The 17,858-nt window shown below is 42.9% G+C and overlaps 1 protein-coding gene across 4 annotated transcripts; it reads right to left on the bottom strand.

Moving 5' to 3' along the window:
* Positions 1–1,291: 1,291 nt before the first annotated feature.
* On the bottom strand, positions 1,292–15,254 carry INSIG2 (insulin induced gene 2). 4 transcript variants are annotated; one of them, XM_064451115.1, is made up of 6 exons: positions 15,146–15,254; positions 10,375–10,715; positions 7,356–7,480; positions 5,246–5,412; positions 4,728–4,827; positions 1,292–4,237 (listed from the first exon to the last, which is right to left on the bottom strand). In XM_064451115.1, exons 2-6 carry the CDS (start codon positions 10,616–10,618, stop codon positions 4,196–4,198), a joined length of 678 nt encoding a protein of 225 aa, XP_064307185.1. In that variant the 5' UTR covers positions 10,619–10,715; positions 15,146–15,254; the 3' UTR covers positions 1,292–4,195. The 4 variants fall into 4 exon arrangements, with proteins under 4 accessions (XP_064307185.1, XP_064307187.1, XP_064307184.1 ...); XM_064451117.1 differs by having other exon boundaries at positions 10,535–10,715; positions 15,146–15,253; XM_064451114.1 differs by lacking the exon at positions 15,146–15,254 and adding an exon at positions 14,777–15,127.
* Positions 15,255–17,858: the final 2,604 nt, after the last annotated feature.

Raw genomic sequence — 17,858 nt, 5'->3', positions numbered from 1 at the left:
GCATGTACTTTTAGTTGTTGTATTTAACATCACTTCCATAGGTTACATTCGTCCATTAGCATTAAGAACGATTGGTAGCACTGCTCCAAAATGTAAAAAGCATATGCAAAATGTCCAGGGTGACACAGCTGGTAAAATCGTGTCCCCTCCTTACATGCTGGGAGAGATAAAAAGGGAAGGCTGGCATATGCCCACAGGTCCCTGCAGCAGCTCCTAGCCAGATGGCAGAGGTACAGAAGCTACGGAGGCAACGTTTCTTTGTTTTCTCTCCTCCTAGCTGCTGACAGCAGCCACGTTATAAGGGAGGCACGAGATGCATGAGATGCATTTCATGAGTGCCCGGCAGCCCAGCTCTTGGAATATTCTCTCGAAAACGGGCAACTTTCCATTTGACACCCTCAGGCTGAACTTGGGCAGGGAGGACCTGGAGTTTCCATTCCCCGGGACGACGCTCTCATGGAGAGACTACAGATGAAAGGGAAAGGTTAAGTCTCCAGCAAAGCACGTTTGCCGGCGTGTTTTTGACTGATGTTAGTGTCACGACTGGGTAAAATGATGGTTATTTCTACCTTGGCTGAAATTCCCCCGGTCAGATGCTTAGCAGGCCCAGAGCTCTGCATTTTGACTGCAGAGCTCAGGTTTTTGGGTCACACGTTGCCCCATCCAGCACAAAGACAGGTCGTCTCCATTCAGCCCCGGGCTCTTTCCAACTTTCATGTGTGTTGCCACCCTGCTGTGGGCACTGCATCTCAAATAGTGATGAAACCTCTCTTCCCGCCCTTTCTTCACCTCTGCCTGGAGGCTTTTTCATTACACATTTCTAAACCTCTATTTGTTATATCTTTTTTGAGACAGGGCACTGCGAATGGACGGTCTGTGAATACCAGAATAACCTGCAGTTCATATCCAGACCGGAACATTAATAAATAAAAATATATTAAGGGATTCCCTGCCATTCGGGGTGGGGTTCATATTCATACAGACTATTTGTATCTAAATCTCTATTTTCTGTATTGCAACTGAAGTTATCAGGCTTATTTTCCCCCAGCTCAAATACCCCCATTGCAGATTCAAAAGGGCAAATTTCAAATGCTGCTCAGCATGCTAATTATGATAGAATCGCTGCCGATTTGATATTGCCTGCTTCTTTTTTAGTATTTCTAGACAGATGTTTTGTGCAACCAATATGCAAGCTCAATGGTCAAAATTATTACGAGATTGCTGATAGAGGGCAACTCAGTGTACTTTAAAAACCAGTATAATTTCTTAAAGAAAGAAGAAACCTATCAAACAAGGTTGCAATTGTATTTAATGCACATTTTGCTTTTAACAGCAATTTGCCAGTTTAAACAGCATAGACCTTACAATGCTTAATTAGTGAAGAGGTTATAGTGCTTATAAAGTTGTATCTAAAATATACCTATTCATTCTCTATTGAACTACATTTTTAAGACAATCTAATGGTAGAATTACATGCTATACAGTAGCAGCATATTTGCACCACTACAGTTAAGGCTGTGTCAGCATTTTCATCATGAACCTTTTTCAGGGTTTGAACACATCAGCCATAAAATTACAATGCAGTTTGAAAAAAATACAGCATCCAAGATGTGAACCTTGTATCGACTTCAGTCAAATAATAAAAAAAAAAAAATGAAAACACATATAATAAAGGACTCCACCCAAATTTATTTTGGATGATTGCTGCCTTTGCATAACATGCTCAAAATTTCCAAAATGAAATTTAAAAAAAGTTAGTGGACAGCACAGTCTAATCAGGTTTAGATGAATCTGAATGCAAAGTGCTGTAAAGTGGGCGCCACAGATGCACAACAACCACTTCTCACATACCACACATTTTAACATACACAAGGCTTCTTCTGTGTGAATATTTAGGCTGGCAGGTAAAGGCAGTTCTACCACCAAGTGCATAATAAAAACTACTCATCTCCAGTTGCATACACTTATTGGTCACAATGAAAGTAAATGGTTTACCAAGTCAGCACACTGGCTATTGAGGTACCATGTTATTTCCTACATTTAGGGTAAGGAACATCTGAGTTTTTATGCCATTCATGCCCTGGTAATTCAAGAGGGACTCATCACGCTGCCCACCAAGCTGAAGCCATTTGTTTAAGTAAAGAAGGCGGATGAGGCCAAATACTGTACGGAAAGGGACCCAACAGCTTCTTCAGTGAAATGCCCGAGCCTGCCTAAGGAAACTTACCCTTAGTTCATGCCCCAACAGTTTCTTGGTTTTATTAATCAAATGCTTCATATTGCCATATGGTTTAATTAAAAGAAAATCTCTAGTCAGCGATCTAGTTAAACATGTTCTACCTCTGCTTAAAGCAAAGCGCATCTGTAAGTGCTTTCCTGAAACATTACCCGATGAAGGTGCGCTTCAGGTGTTGAGTCATCATGGAACCATAATAAGCTGATGAAACTTTGTGGAGCTGCAGAACCAAGCTCTTTATACATCATTTGCTTATTTATTATTTTTACACTTCCCCATTCAAGAAATTTTCCTTTTCTGAACACCTCTTTTGTTACAACGCTTTTGGAAGCACTCCATTGCATGCTTTTCAGACTTAGAGATAAGCATATAAGACTGAAAAAGTTGCCTATTTCAAGCTTTGTGTACAATGCATACACACATTTATTAATAAAAACTTGTCTAAACATCTATTTGTTCTTTGGACCAACTCCAGCCTCCCTAGGTGACTGTAACATGTCTTATAAACTTTTCACGGCAGATTTAGAAAATAGTACTTCAAGACAAAAAAGGAAAATGAATACATTAAAACATCGTCAGCACAGAGACAGAAAGGGGAAAACGAAGCAGAGACATCCCATGCCAAATTCAGTGCTGGCACAGGTTAGCAGTGTCCTCTTGAAGGCTGCTTTCTGCCTGCTTGCACAAGTTCTTTTATCTCATGGTCTTAAAAGGGAGCTGCAAAGCCAAGACTAAATTCCAGGTATGACCCAAATATGGGTCACACACTAAAATCCTTCTTCTTAAGAGGGAACTGATTAGTACACAGCCTACTTCAGCTCTCTGTTCTATCAGACTTTCTGTACACAGATACCTGTAAAATAGGGGTAACAGCATCTCTACCACAGAAAATTGCTATGAAAACAAATGCATTTATGGTTGCCTGGACCATAATCACAGCAATAAAGGCTACATCAGTACCTAAAATACAGCCTTGCCTCCTCCTGCCAATCCCTGAGAACAGAGCAGGTAGTAGACAAGAACTAGCAAGAGTAACATTGGTAACAGAGGGTTTTATGACACTATATGGCAGTGGCTGATTTAGTTCAGCAGAATTAAGTTTTGCAACAAAAACTCCCTATGTTGTTTTTTTTTAAAGGATCAACACAAGTCAGCTTAAGAGATTATACAAGAATGACCCAAATTGTATCCTGTTACTCAACTCAACAAGTAGTTTCAGAATCCGTCCACTTCTGATGATGATCCACTTAAATTCCTATACAAACATGTATACTGGTTGTACCAGGGGAAAGCAGCAAATAAATTCCAGCCTCAGTTTCCATTTCTGTACTCTGTGATACTGGGCATGTACCACAGACAAATGAAATGCTACAGCAATAACACATAGAATCTGTATTAAGTTTCTTCACTGGTAATGTGAGCAAGAAGAATAATACAGTGTGTTAATAGGCAGAAATCAGTTACTTATTGCATCAAAGCTCACCTGTAATCCATGACTTTCATAAAGATATTACAGGCTATCATCATGGAAAGACATGATCTTCATTCCTATATTTGAATCCCATCTTTCACTGCGCTATGAAGAACAAATCCCTCAAAACTTTCAAAATAAAGTGAAGCAGAACTTTCAGCTACAGAAACGTAGTGCAAAGATACTGTTTGGCACTGCAACATTATGGACAGACAAGAACTTACGGTAAACTCAGTTTAGATTTGGAAAAAAGAATCCTATGATTGAACCAGTATCGTCAAGTGTATTGCATACTATTTTAACTTCACAGTAATCAAAATCAGACATCAAGGTTTCTATAGAAGCAGCAATCACAGATTGCAGTAAATTATACCACTCAAGGGAAAAAAAATTGCATTTTGGCAATTTCATAGTCAAGTGTTCCTTATGCTCCTCCAACAATCCTTTGTCAGATATTTTCCTCTTTAAAAGGTGCATATTGTTTCTCCTCAGTCCTCATGAGACTTCTCAGCAATGACTTTGCATTCATACTGAAAAACAGAAATTAACAAAATTGCTAATATTAATTTACATAACTAATGAAAAAGACTGCTATGAAGGGGATTTTTCTACAGAACATGTGATAAAATAGCTTAGCTTACACTTCACCCAGGTAAGTTTGGTCTCTCTAAGTTTTGCACACAAACTGCTGGCTGCAGTTTCTGTCTCCTTGAGCAGCAGAAAGAGCAGTTCAGACTTAGGGGGTGGTCTGACTTCTCCCCATACACAGGAGCTCTTATTTAGCTCCTGGTCCTGAAAGGACTAGAAGTATGCAGCTGAGAGTGTACACAGCAGAGTCATGGGCTGTGCTCTGAATAACAGTACTAACGGCTCACTAACTACATCAAAAAGCAACGATTACTGATTTCTACCTTATTGCACATCCACAAGTCAAATAGCTGGTTGGTATAGATGAAGGAAGGAATAGCATGTAAATTATAACTTTGACTAGAAGGCAATTGACCCTCCTTCCAAACCTACCATTGCCAGCTGCCTGCCGATATTGCCCATAGTTATTCCACCAGCAAAAAATATACATGGCAACCAGGAACGGACATAAAGGAAATCTGGAGATGTGTATCTATAAAAGAACACATGTTTTTGAGCTCAGCATTGTACAATACATAAAGTCCTCCAATCACATGAAAATCCACAAATTTAACTACTAGGACATTTCAACTAGAAAAGACGTATTATTGAAATTTAATTACTTGCAGCAAATAACAAAGAAAGCTTCTTATTGATTATAATCCCATTTCTTCAACTAAAAAAGCATGTTACTTTGTTGGTAAGGTAGCAATTTTATTGAAATAAGCAACCTCCAATTAGAAATCTCACTTACACATAAAAGCTTACATGAGGAGTCCAATTTATGTTACACTCAAAATCAAGCGCTGGCAACTTTGGAAATCAAGTCAAATTCTACCCTTTCAGTTATTCTGATTTTATGTTATAGCTTCAGGAGACTATCATTTAACCCTAAAGGAGTAAATACTTACTGATAAACTCCATTGTAGACCAGAAGTTGTGACACCAGTGTGGCCAGGAAAGCGATTCCTACTCCAAGACCAAAGCCACTTCGTGATCTATCAAAAGTCCACCACAGTCCAATTGACAGGGCTGCCAATGTGAGAGACAACTGGATATTGTTGGCAAAATCCACTTTCTGTGCTGATTGTTAAGGATAAGCTTGGAAATATCATATACAAGTGTAAAGCAGTTTTCTTCATTCTGTTTATTATATTTTGACAAAACAACAAAAAATAAAACTCAAAAAATACAGTACTAGCAGCATCAGCTGTAACACTTAATTGCTCTTTTGTTTTATTTAAATGCTAGTTTACATTCAGCTAAACATTAGAAATAATGTTATCTAAAAAACAAAATGTAAATAATATCACTGTGAAGGTATTCACGTAAATCAACATTGAAAATCAGTTTTGTCAACTCTCTGGTAGAAGTGTGAAGTCACTCCAGGTATCTTTGTAGTGTTTCACATTCTTCAAAATGCTTTGGAAATACAAACTCATTCTCACTACTCCTGTCCAAAACAGATTATTAAAAAGGAGTCTGTCAAGTTCCATAAGCCTGAAAGCAAATCTATGGTATGACAACACAAAAACACTGCCCTATTTTCTCATAAATGCCTGGAGAGAGACCTAGAGGAAAATGAGAAAGAAGTTCAACTAACTGAAATAAATAATTGCAGGATGAAAATCAATAGCATCAGAAAAAATGTCAAACATGACCCAAAACCACACCAAATATGGTCATGTGCAGAACTGGTAATAAGCTGAAAAGAAAGCAGTCTGGAGAGCTGTCAAGAAGGAAATACAGACAGTACATGAATGATGTCCTGGAATATGCGCAACAGCTGTTAGAAGACTGCAAGAAGGTTTGCTATAAATAATCTGACCCATGCAGAAAGAAGCTGTCAATTTTCATGTATTTCTTAAGAAGCAGTGAAGTTGCACGTGCTTACACGACAGGTACAGTCCAGGCTGGCAAGAACCATAGGACCGCATTAGTGCCTCTTCGGCAAGCAGAGCAAGGTTTGCGAGGGACAGTGAGAATGACTCTGAACCTTGGCAGCTCCAGCTCACCCAGCCATACTGGATAGGTTAGCTGGTGGGAACAAAACCAAACAACAAAACCCATCTAAGGGCCAAGCCACCTCAGTAAGAATTCAGCCAGCTCTCACATCTTACACTTAATTTGCCATCTTTTCCTGGAAATGAGGAGATTCAGTAACACGCAATAGGAATTTCTTAGCACAGTTTCTGCAAACCGCGTTGGAGCTGACACTGAGGGAGATGAGAGTTCCAGAGAGGACCAGCTACCTGACAGAGGAGGCACTAGACATGACTACACAAAACCGCTAAGACTCACAGCACTGCCAGTAAGGTGTGTCAGTCCACGTGAAAAACACCCTGTCACCCAGCATGTCCCCAGCTGCTTCAGAGGGAACGGACGCCGGTTTTGAGCACTCTTGTGCAAGAACCTAACTGTGTAGCTATTCAGATAGAAAGAGGATAATGTACTGCAACATGCTGACTGACTTCTCTTTGCTTTTACTTATTGACCACAGCAATGGTAACTACTCTCTCAGCATGAAGGCATCATTTGCAGAATGGGGTAACAACGCTTACGTGCTTTGTGTAGCCCTCAGTATTACGTGCTCCTGAGCTTTCCCCATTCTTTGCAAAGTGCACGTGCTTCACTGATGACCTCAAGACTGGGCTTCAACCTCTCACTACAGTGTTAAAAGGACATCAACCCTTGGAACGTCTTAAAGCACTTTTCTGTAATACCTACCACATAAATATTTCCCTGCACTTAGTTTAATTATTCAAAGAAAATACACACTGTAAGTAAGACAAGGCCAATAATGAGACATTTCTAATAAAAAGGTTTTTCAGAACATAAAGACGTGAGACTTATCACCTCCAATACTGCTATGACAGTTTAAAACTGACACATACTCTGCATTTCCCTTGCAAAAATGCTGCTCATTACATCTTTAACAACAGTTCACCATAAGTGAATATGTGAGCTTTGTTTTAGTGGAAACACATTTGTTGTCACCAATTTCTTTAGAATATAGGATACAGCGCTGGCATGATTTATTCCCACAAAGACAGCTACACATCGCATTACACTGGACCATTCTCTCTTAAATTTATGTGGCTCTCCCAGGTGCCTGTCCATGCATGGATACAATAACCCAATCACAGCTGTGGAGACAGGGAAGAAAAAAGGCCCAGAAGTTAAAGCACTGGCAATATTTAACTAAAATAAAGGCTATCTAGACTTTGGCAATTATTGTGACTACCAAAACAGATATTTTAAGGATAAATAGTACAAAACATACATTGTAAAAGAAGAGGAATTTCAAACAATTTCATTCTTTAAGAAAGCCCCATAAAACTTGTTCAGCATCTTCAACTGCTGCAGCAGTGACCCAGCAGAAGTAGTAAAACAGAAACAATTTGAACTAGGGGCAGAGGATGAAAGAGCTCTGCACCCTACCACAACCTGCAGTCTTGCACTGTAGTTCATAAAGAGCAGTAATAACTTGCACACTGGCACTTCTGAAAAATCACACATATCAAACATATGTATTTGATGCAAAACTGCAAAACAAACATCACAGTAAGAGCAGAGTGCGGTTTATAATGTCAACATTGTGTGTTGTCTTTTGTTGTTGTTATAAGCAATTTTTATTTGGATAATGTTTTTCTCTTCTTCAGTGCTACTATAAAGGCTCACACAGAGAGGGGAAGCCAAGAACCTACGGCAGCTGTTGAATACAAAAAGCAAACAGGACTTTCAACCCCAGGGAACTGCTCTGCTCTTTGAACATTTCTTCATAAATGCATTCTCTACTACTACTGCAGCTGAAAAGACTGTTACCAACACAGCTGAGGAATAACACTGGTGCTTAATGTTAAACTGGTGCTGTAGGAGCAGGGCAGAGCCTGAGTCACGAGTACAGACACCAGTGCCCTCAGCCTGGCATGCTGTTGGAGGTATGTTACGCCAAATGCTGTTTATTCTGCTGGAGAGGAAACTGATCCCCAGGATTCAAGAAAATAAATCACCAGTAAAGCTGGAGAGGAAAAAATGAAAAACCTCCCCGTGCAATTTTCTTGCCAAAGGCATTGGGCCAAACTGATGACTAATAACAGTGACGGATGAAAGGACTTCTCTGAAAGCAGCCTTGATCACCACCGATTATAAATATGCAAAATACCTTTATTCTGTTCATAATAATAAACCATACTGCAGAGAGACATTCGTGTCAATTCCAGGAAGGCTGTGCAAATATGAATGGTAAGAAAATGGGTGAATTATCAGCATTCACCACAGAGGTTCCCTGTATGTATGCTAGCAGAGATTATCTAAGGAAAGAAAATTGAGAAGACTGATAATGAAAAAGAAAGAACTCTCACACCTCAACAGGGGTCACTCCTGCTGGGAAAAGCCAATTAAAGCAGCAATATCTTTAAATCAGGTGGCTTAATTTTAAGCGGTGTAAATACCTAGCAGGTAACTGGCTACATTCTACAAGCCGTATCCAGTCTTTCCACCAAAACCACCAATCCATTAGAACCAGAAAGGCTCACAAGTTTCTTCTGAGAATGGCAAGACCTAGCCTTCACAACTTCCCCATACGGTACAGCCTGATGCAAACAGCTGCAGTGCAAACATTACAGTGAACATTGCAGACCTTACGTGTTGCTGCTGCAAGTTGGGATTCCATCATTTCAGCCCCCACTACTCCACATATAAAAGATCAAACCTTTACCAGATATGTTTAAGACAATCAGTTTAAAGCGTAGAAGAAAAATACAGGAAATGCAGTATATAATCCAATAACTAATCCACAGTCTCAGCAGGATAACAGAAGGAGGACTAAGACAACTAGCAGATAAAGCAGGTGTGTAACTGCTGCCATAATACACCAAATGCATCTCCCCAGTAGAACAAAACTGGCAGGTTCAGAGAGATATTTGGAGCATTTCCTTTCAAATTGAGCTACTCTATGATATCTGGGGTCTAGTATTTCAACAATGTATCAAAAAGAAAGCAATTCGATGACTAGGGAAAACAGACTTAGATATTATCATTAGCAAAACAGTGATGCCAACTCAAAAGTTAGGTTATTGACTCATATTAATACCCAGAAACATGAGCTTCTCAATCTTATTAAAACTGATCTCTAGGGAAATACCACCTTTACTGTAAAGATTCGCTAAAACAGAATCCTCCAGTACTGGCTGCTAAGAATATTCCCTTAGTAAAGCATAAAACTGACCCATGGGATCAGTGATCTTCAGAGCCAAGTAAAAAGCCACGTTCCATCAGGCTTGTAACATGGAATAAGCCTTGATACTTGAAGATGAAAGAAGAGGGAAAAGGGATATTTCTTACTACTTAGAGCAGACATCTCACTTAAACCAGCTAAACATGCAAAAGTCTCAACTCCCTACGTGGTCACGTGAGAAATGGGGCATGTTCACATCATCTGACTTGATACATGAGCCTAACGAAGGTGCTCTGTTCTGCAACGTGCCTCAACAGCTGCAAAGCGCATGCCTGGCCTCAGCTCCCTGAGACACAGTTAGGACCCCCTGCTTTACGGAGCTAAAGCAATACCTCGAACTGGAATGAGTAACAAATGGAAAGCTGGACCACAAAAGGGAGCATAACTCAGGGTGGTTTGCTGCACTCAAAACAAGGTACTGTGGGCTTCACCATCTGGCACGTCCAGGGTATTTGCAAGGGCTGCCTGTAGAGAACACTCCTGTAATCCAGCCTCAAGGTTACAAGTGGCACCACCTTCTAAAGTCTGTTGAACTTGCACTTGAACCCAGCAGAAAAAGCAAAGGTTATGCTCTGCTAAAAATATTACAGTATAACAAGTTCGCAGAACAACAATTTCTGGCCACATGCATGCATATTTGTGTGTAAACAGGGGGATCAGAAAGATCGTACTAGCTCAAAAAGGGCAGTGATGCTGGCAGGGAAATTTTTATCTTCCACACCTCTCAGTTTTTTGTAACTATAACACTACTTATCCACCCTTTCATCTCCATGCCAGGCATACTTACACAACTGAACTTACCTGAAGCTGTGCCACAACAAGGTGGTACCCACCAAGCTGAGGAGAAGATGCTTGTGATCACATCAGGGGGGAAGAGAGTAACGTTTCTCTGGATCTGAAGCAAGTTTAATACTAATGCAAGAAATACGCCAATAAAAAACAGCACTATGCCACGAATTACCAAATTCATGCCACGACTGGTTACAGATGAAATGTATGGGCCACACTTTTTTGGTAAGGTTGGCATTGCATCATTTTCTGCCATGACTTCTTATGTTCTCTGAGACATCCAGCAGGCTCACTGAGGAGGATTCACTTGCAATCAGTATTTTGACTCTCCTCAATTAGGAGATACCCAAACCCTGAAAAATAATTTTAAAAAGGTGAAAAATACAGGTATAAGAAACATCAAATATATTTATCTTAAAGAAATTGGATATTGAGTTAAAAAAATATGGCTATTATATTTTTCTGAATTTTCTGAGTCATCTGAGAGCAGAACCAACCACAGCTGCAAAAATGCCTTACAAAGAAAACAGGTTTTACAAACAGCATTGCCTACTAGGAGACAGAGGAGGAAGAAACACGTGGGATGGGACAACTAGGAATGTGAACCACAGAGAAGAGGTGAGGAAGTAAGAAAGGCTTGCTTTGCAGCAACAACAAACTGTTTTTCTCCCCTCCTTTAAACAACAACTGGAGATTATGTAATTCAGAAGCAAGAAAACACAGCCCTTAGTTTCAAATCAGCCACAGAGGTTCACAGATCTCTCTCCTCGAAGACACCAGAAAACACTTCTCAACTGGAAAGGAGCTCCCCTTGCCCGTGCACTAGGTAGCGTCCTACATGAGTAACTCTGTCCACACTACAGGAATGGCAGAGTTCCCATCCCAAACACTCTCTTTAAAAAAACCTGTCCATCAGGAGTCTTGTTACACATGGATTCAGTGCCACGTTCGTGTATAACAATGATTTTGATCGACAGCTTAGTCACCTGGAACTTAAGAAAAAAAGCCCTGACATTGTTTTTAAATTTCAAACTGCCAACTGGTGGCAGCTTTTGTCAACTCTTACTTATGGCCACAGCGGGCACAAGGGGAGCCAAGCTGGCACATCCGTTCCCCTTCCTCTCCGGCTTCAGCAGATCCTGAGGAAGCTCTCTGAAGATGCAGCAGCGGTGCAGAGGATGCAGCATTCACTTTTGCTGATTGAAAGCCAAAAGGGAAGTTAAATACATCCAGGCTAGTTAAGATACTACAGGTAACTGCACAGAAGATGCAATGCCATGCCGTGGCATCCTCCATCACTCAGAAAAAGTTCCAAAGGGCAAAACAAAAGAGGAAAAAAAAAAAGTTCAGATCACATGTAACTTCCCACTGGCAGTTTGAGGAGGCAGTGGAGTCCTCCTAAGAATACACAATCTCTTCCACGCGACCAATTCTCTGCGTTATGTGTAATCATGAACACATCTTGGGGGGGAAAGAGGGCAACCATGGTGCCTGGCTTCTTAGTCAGCTTCCTGACTCACACTGAATAGATGTCTACATCAAGGCTGGCACTGGCACTGGCACTGCAACACACTTCCCTCAAGCAAAAAGGAGTGCTCCAGATTTTTTTTTTCCCTCCTCTGCATGGCATGGCAGCAGAGCTTGGATAATACATTTAGCCTCCAGGAAAAAAAGCATGGAGTCACAAACACATCTCTATTTCAGCTGAGAGTCTCCCCTGTCCCTGGGTGCTTCGCCCACCATGTGATGACAGAAATTCCCAGAACTTAGAGGAGCGTTGTCAATACATGGCAGTGGAGACTGTAGGTCCCAATCACAAACTCCCCATGAATACTGTAACTAATGGGGGCTTTTAAACTGTTACATCCCTTCTTCGCTTTAGCTTGCCTAGGAAAACAAGCTAAACTCTTGACTCCCCACTTACTTCAGCATCCTCACAGTTCTGAGCACTTCCTGAAGTCTACACATCCCTTTGTTTTTAATGCATGACCAGAGCTGATGTATCACAGCCCCTGGTTTGGCTTCATAGCCTTGTACAAGAAAGTTGACAGTTTTGTGTGTCTCTAAAAAGAGCTGTTCGGCTGCACACTGAGGATCACAATTTCTTTTTTCAGTGTCATAAAGCAGCTGCTCACATCCTGTGACCTACTACTACATGCAAGTCTCTCTTCTTTCCTGTTACTGAACTCCTTGTTCCTTGGTAGCAGCCCCAAACCTGGCACGCCAAATTTCAGCCTACAGGTATTATTTACCCTGACACTCAACATCACCCCATATTTCTTGTAGAATATCTCAGTCCTCTTTGGCCCTGCAAATGGTTCCCAGCTTTGGGTCATCAGCAAACATCATTACTGCATCCTCTTTTGTGCACTAAGGTCATCAACTAAAATACTGAGCGAGACTAGCCCAAGTCCCTGTCTTTGATGAAATCTATTAATAATTTCCCCTTGGTCATCATTTCTCCATTTTATACTATCTCCTGATATCTCCCTCTAACAAGACTCTGCTTCTTGTCATTCTTCAAATACAATAATCTCCAATTTAATTAAGAATCATCAACTGTCCCACATGGCAATACTTTTTTTTTTTCCTAGAAATGCTGATGATCAAATAACAGAACAATTTTATTCTGGTATAAACCAGTTTCAGAATCTAAAACCTGCATTTACCCGATTTCCATTTATTTAAATCGTCATTCGGCAAATGTATGATATTTAATTATGAAGGCTTATCAAAATGCAACAAGACTTCGCTATGCAAGGAAATCACTTACTGATTTTATACAACCACTGCAGCTGCAAGTCATTCAAGGCACCAGCAACAGATTTTTACTATGAGGTGAAGAGCCCGTCCACAGCAAGGGCACTTGGGCGGGTACACATCAGTGAATGTTTATTAGTAGTAATGCAAGGTCCCAAATTATCATGACACAGTATTTTCCATCCTGGTTGCTCACCCTATACGTATTTTTCCTATAAGTTTTACCCCAGTTTCCAAATTTTCTCCGCTCATGGGCTTCGAGACCTTCTGGCATGCCACAAACAGAGCAATGGGGGAAGGGAGCAAGGTGACCAACACCCATGTAAAGATTCTTCAGTGCCTTGGGCAGCCTGGGTTCACGATGCTCAGGCACAGCAAAGGTATTTACTACTACCGCCTTTTGTGTAAATGGAAGTTAAAATCTCCAAAGAAGACATCACCTTCTTCTGGACTGGGAGGCTAGTGTGCCTGCAGAGGAGACCGTGTCGCTCGCTCTCTCCTTTTAAGCCTTGTGTTATTACTGAGGGTTTCCACTCAGATGGGAATAGTTCACATATTGAACCAACACTACTACTGAGACTTCATCTCTCAGGAATGCATATTCAAAACTGTAACCACACTGGAAGCTACAGGCTTGGCACCACCACAAAGTCTCAGCTGCAGTTTCCCTCCTCGGTGGCACACGGCTCCAACCCAAGCTTTTTAACATACCATGTGAGAGCATTATATATGATTCGTAAGGCAACCACGCAATGTCTGGCATCGCGCAGAAAAGTTAACAAGTAAATTATCACCCTAGATATTGTCGAAACACTTAAGTCACCTAACTGTCTTCTAATTAGGAGATGCATCCTGCAAGCGCTCCCCAGCGCTCTCCCTGCTCACGAAGAGCCTTCTGCTGCACGCGATTCACAACTTCTGACATGACACAGGCACATTAAGAGCAACGCAGTGTAACAGGGGCCAAGAAAGAGAAGGTTTATTTAAGCAACACCGCACAGGAGATGGCAAAAATGGTGAAACAAGAAACCATCTGTCTTTGGCGAGGCAACGCCAAAACCCAACCCCCCCTTTCTCCGGGCACTAGTAGAGGCGGCGCGGCCCTCCCGGCCGGTCCGCTCCGGGTGACCCGGGCCCGAGGAGTCCCTCCCGCCCGCCCGGGCATCAAGGCAGTCACTTCAGGCCGGGCTTGGCGCCTCCAGCCTAGGCCGGGCCCACTAAGCAGCGCCCGCGGAGGGGCCGCAGGCCCGGCAGCGCAGGGCCCAGCCCCCAGGCAGCCGGCCCGGCCCGGCCCCGCCAGGCGGAAGGTTCAACGGCTGCCCAGGGTGGGAACGGCGCCCGCCGTCCCGTCCCGTCCCGTCCCTCCCCTCGCTCCGCCGCAGCCCCCGCCCCGGGACAGGCGGCCGGGCCCCCCGCCGCAGCGCCGCGCCCCAGCAGCCCGGCCGCGGCGGGGCCCGGCGCCACCCCCGCCCCGAGGCAGGGCGCCGGGGCTGCCGGGGGCTCGGCCGCCCGCGGGGAGGACGGGGCCGGGGGGCGCCACTGCCCGCCCGGCTCGGCTCGGCTCGGCTCGGCTCGGCCCGGCGCGTCCCCCCGCGCCTCCCACAGCCCCATCCCGCCCCCTCCCCGCGGGAGCCGCCGCAGCCCCGGGACTCACTGGGCTTCCGCCATCTTCTCCGCGCCAGTCCCCGCCCCGCGCAGCCTCCGCAGCGCCCCGCCGAGCCGCTGACGGGGGCGGGCGGCCGAGCGGGGCCTGGACCTGGGCCCAGGGGCACCGGCGGCGTCCCCGTAGGCCGAGCCCAGCCGAGCCCGGCGCGGGCTTAGCGCTGAGGGCCGGCGGCCCCGGGCAGCGTGCGTGCGGAGCAGCTCACAGAAACTTCAGAAGGGGTCTGTCTGATCTGCACGGCGCTGCTCCTCTTTGGAAAGGGGGTTTCCGACCCAAATAAAGACATACGCCGTTAGCCTTTTTCTGCCACGCTTATGCTTCCAGCTGAGCTGGGCTTAGCGAGGCAGGGCTGTGACATACCCCCGTCACGCGTTTCGGTCGCCGAAAACGGACAGATGAAATGCTTGTTTCTCAGCTGAAACTGCTGGCCTGGCCCGGCTCTCCCGAGCACCTCATTCTGCAAGGGCTTTCACATCTGTGTAACATTATTGATTGGGGCAAAAAATGACACAGCTCGTTACTCCAGAAACCACATTTTCATCATCAGTCTGGGGCCTCCTGGGGAGAGCGTACAATGTGAAGCAGAAAACAACTTGCTTTAACCTGTCCTAACGAGTAGTAAGGGCATCACAATATAAAAATACCATTTATAGTATATATGCGAGGAGGGGTATAAGAGAATAATGCAGTTTATTCATTTATATATCATATTCATTTAACATATTAATTATTAATCTTCTGTTAATGAACTTTCTTCTTTGCCTTTGCACTAATAATGAATACAATTTATTAAAAATATTTGCACATTGCATTCCCTTAAGCTTAGTATTTCATTGCAAAGACTTTGATAGCGCTTTCTGTATTACAGGGTCTGCAGTGATTCAGTGCAGATCCCGTTACAGTGCCCAGAATAATGACTGGATAGGATGGGATTTGTAACTACTTGCCATAGTGGCATCTTCAGTGACAACTGGTTTCTTTGTGCTGGTATGTTGTGAACAACAGTTTCACCAGACATGTATCAACTCAGAGGAGAGTATATAGGTCTATAATACACATAGTAAGAATGGAAAAGGGAGAGATTTACAGCAGCAGAAACCCATTGTGGTTTTGATGAGCAATAAATGAATTTTTAAGTCATTCAACTTTGGTTTTGGTCACACAGAAACAAAATATTTTTATTCTCAGTGTTCCCAACCGCGGTGCTTGCCCTGTCTGCAGTTTAGATAGCTACTTTGCTGTACTTGATCTCCAAATTTTGGATTGAGAAAGACAAAAGGGTTTTTTAATACAATAAAATAGCTTTCCCTAACATCAGATAAACACCTTTCACCAGCCACATGCCTGAGGCAGAGCAAAGCACCCTTTCTCTTTGTGCCTTTAAGACCAGAACCATCAGAAAGCCTGAAAGCAGAAATTTTGTGAACGTGAAGTGTGTGCATTAGAGAGGAAAGCATGGCATAGGTAGATGGAGACTGCAAATGATTGCTGGGTCTTTCCTTCTCTAGACATGTATATATAGTCAGGTTTATATTGTCTATAAATTTATATAGTCTATAAATAAATTCAGATTAATTATAGTCAGGTCTACTACTGTGTTTGGTACTATAAAATTACAAAAGCTTAATTCCTACAAAAAATAAACTAATCAAATTAGAAATATTAGCTATATTATTAGAGGGGTAGTAAGGCTAATATGTGAGAAGATAAATAATCAGTATTGGTGTAAATCAGTGCAACTCCAAGGACTATATTGGCATTGCCACTTTACACCAGCTGAAGACTTGGTCCGGTTGTCCTAGAGGGTACAGTGTCCTGTTGCACAGAAATGGGAGGAGCATGAGGGAGAAGCATATGAAAATGTATCTGAATTGGAGATTGCCAAATTAAATACATCAGCAAATAGTTTTGCAGACAAAGGAGACAGACATATGACCTCCAGAGAAATGTCACTTGCTCTGACTTTGGCTGGAATTGCTATAAAATGTCATGGGAGAAGCATCTTTTTTGGAAAGCAACGCCGAGTTGTTTCATTGCACTGGCTGCAGAACAAGTCAATACAGAATATTCTGGAATTAGTTTTTGGAAATAAATATTGCTCTGGATATGATAAAACTGGCAATGAAAAACTCAGCAGAGTTCATACAAAGCAGAGGAGCCATGGGCAGCCACATACTGACAGAAGGAGTGGAATTGCTGTCATGTCCAGAACAGTGGCTTTTTAAAAGTTTGATTTTGTAAAGGCCTTCATAGCTGCCTGTAGGGGAATAGACAGGGATCGGCGACCGGAAGATTACGGGATGTGACGGAAAGATAGACTCCTCCCCATAGGAGTGGCAGGAACAGGAAGCGCAAGAGCTATATAAGCGTGTGACGCAGCCAAATAGACGGACATTTTGTATCCATCATATTGGTGTCTGTGCATCACTGTCCCCAGGGTGGGTAGAGCCCTGTGTCCCGGAGGTATGCGGCCCAAGATAAGTTCTCCCGTAGAAGCGTACAGCTACAGCTGCCTGGTACACTGGTTGCATGAGCCCAGGACACTCTGCCTGGCAGAAGGTGTGTCCATAGCACGACAATAAAGGAAGAATGAGAAGACGATGGATGGATGCATGGATGAGAAAGAGAGAGAAACAGTAAGAGAGTAGGTAAAAAAACATAACGTGTGTCTTTCTGTGGTGATACAAGATAAAATTACCAGGAAGAAGCCGTCTGTAGAAGTCTGAAGCTGATTCCTGGTAGGACTTCCAGAGATTATACAGATAAGGACAGTGTCAGGCCAAGGTTATTGTTCTTTCCCTAAGCACGCCTTTACTGCATGGAGCAGTGGGGCAACCACAGAGTACATTCAGTATAAGACGACCATTTGGATAGGAGTCTTGTTCTCAGAGATTAGGCCGAGTTTGCTTTGTTAGGTGTATGAATGAACATCAGTAGGTCTGTACAAGCACAGAAGATCCTGTGAATATCTGTGAATATCCATGAAGATGCTGAATACCTACGGGATCGCTTTAGCAGGAGTTGTGAAGAAGCCTGCTTGTGAACTGTGCTGAAGGATGGCCGATGACCAACA

This window comes from Phalacrocorax carbo, chromosome 5 (assembly GCF_963921805.1).
Source record: "Phalacrocorax carbo chromosome 5, bPhaCar2.1, whole genome shotgun sequence".
Lineage (NCBI taxonomy): Eukaryota > Metazoa > Chordata > Aves > Suliformes > Phalacrocoracidae > Phalacrocorax > Phalacrocorax carbo.
The sequence above is the reverse complement of the archived record's forward strand: the minus strand, read 5'-3'. Positions and strand labels throughout refer to the sequence as shown.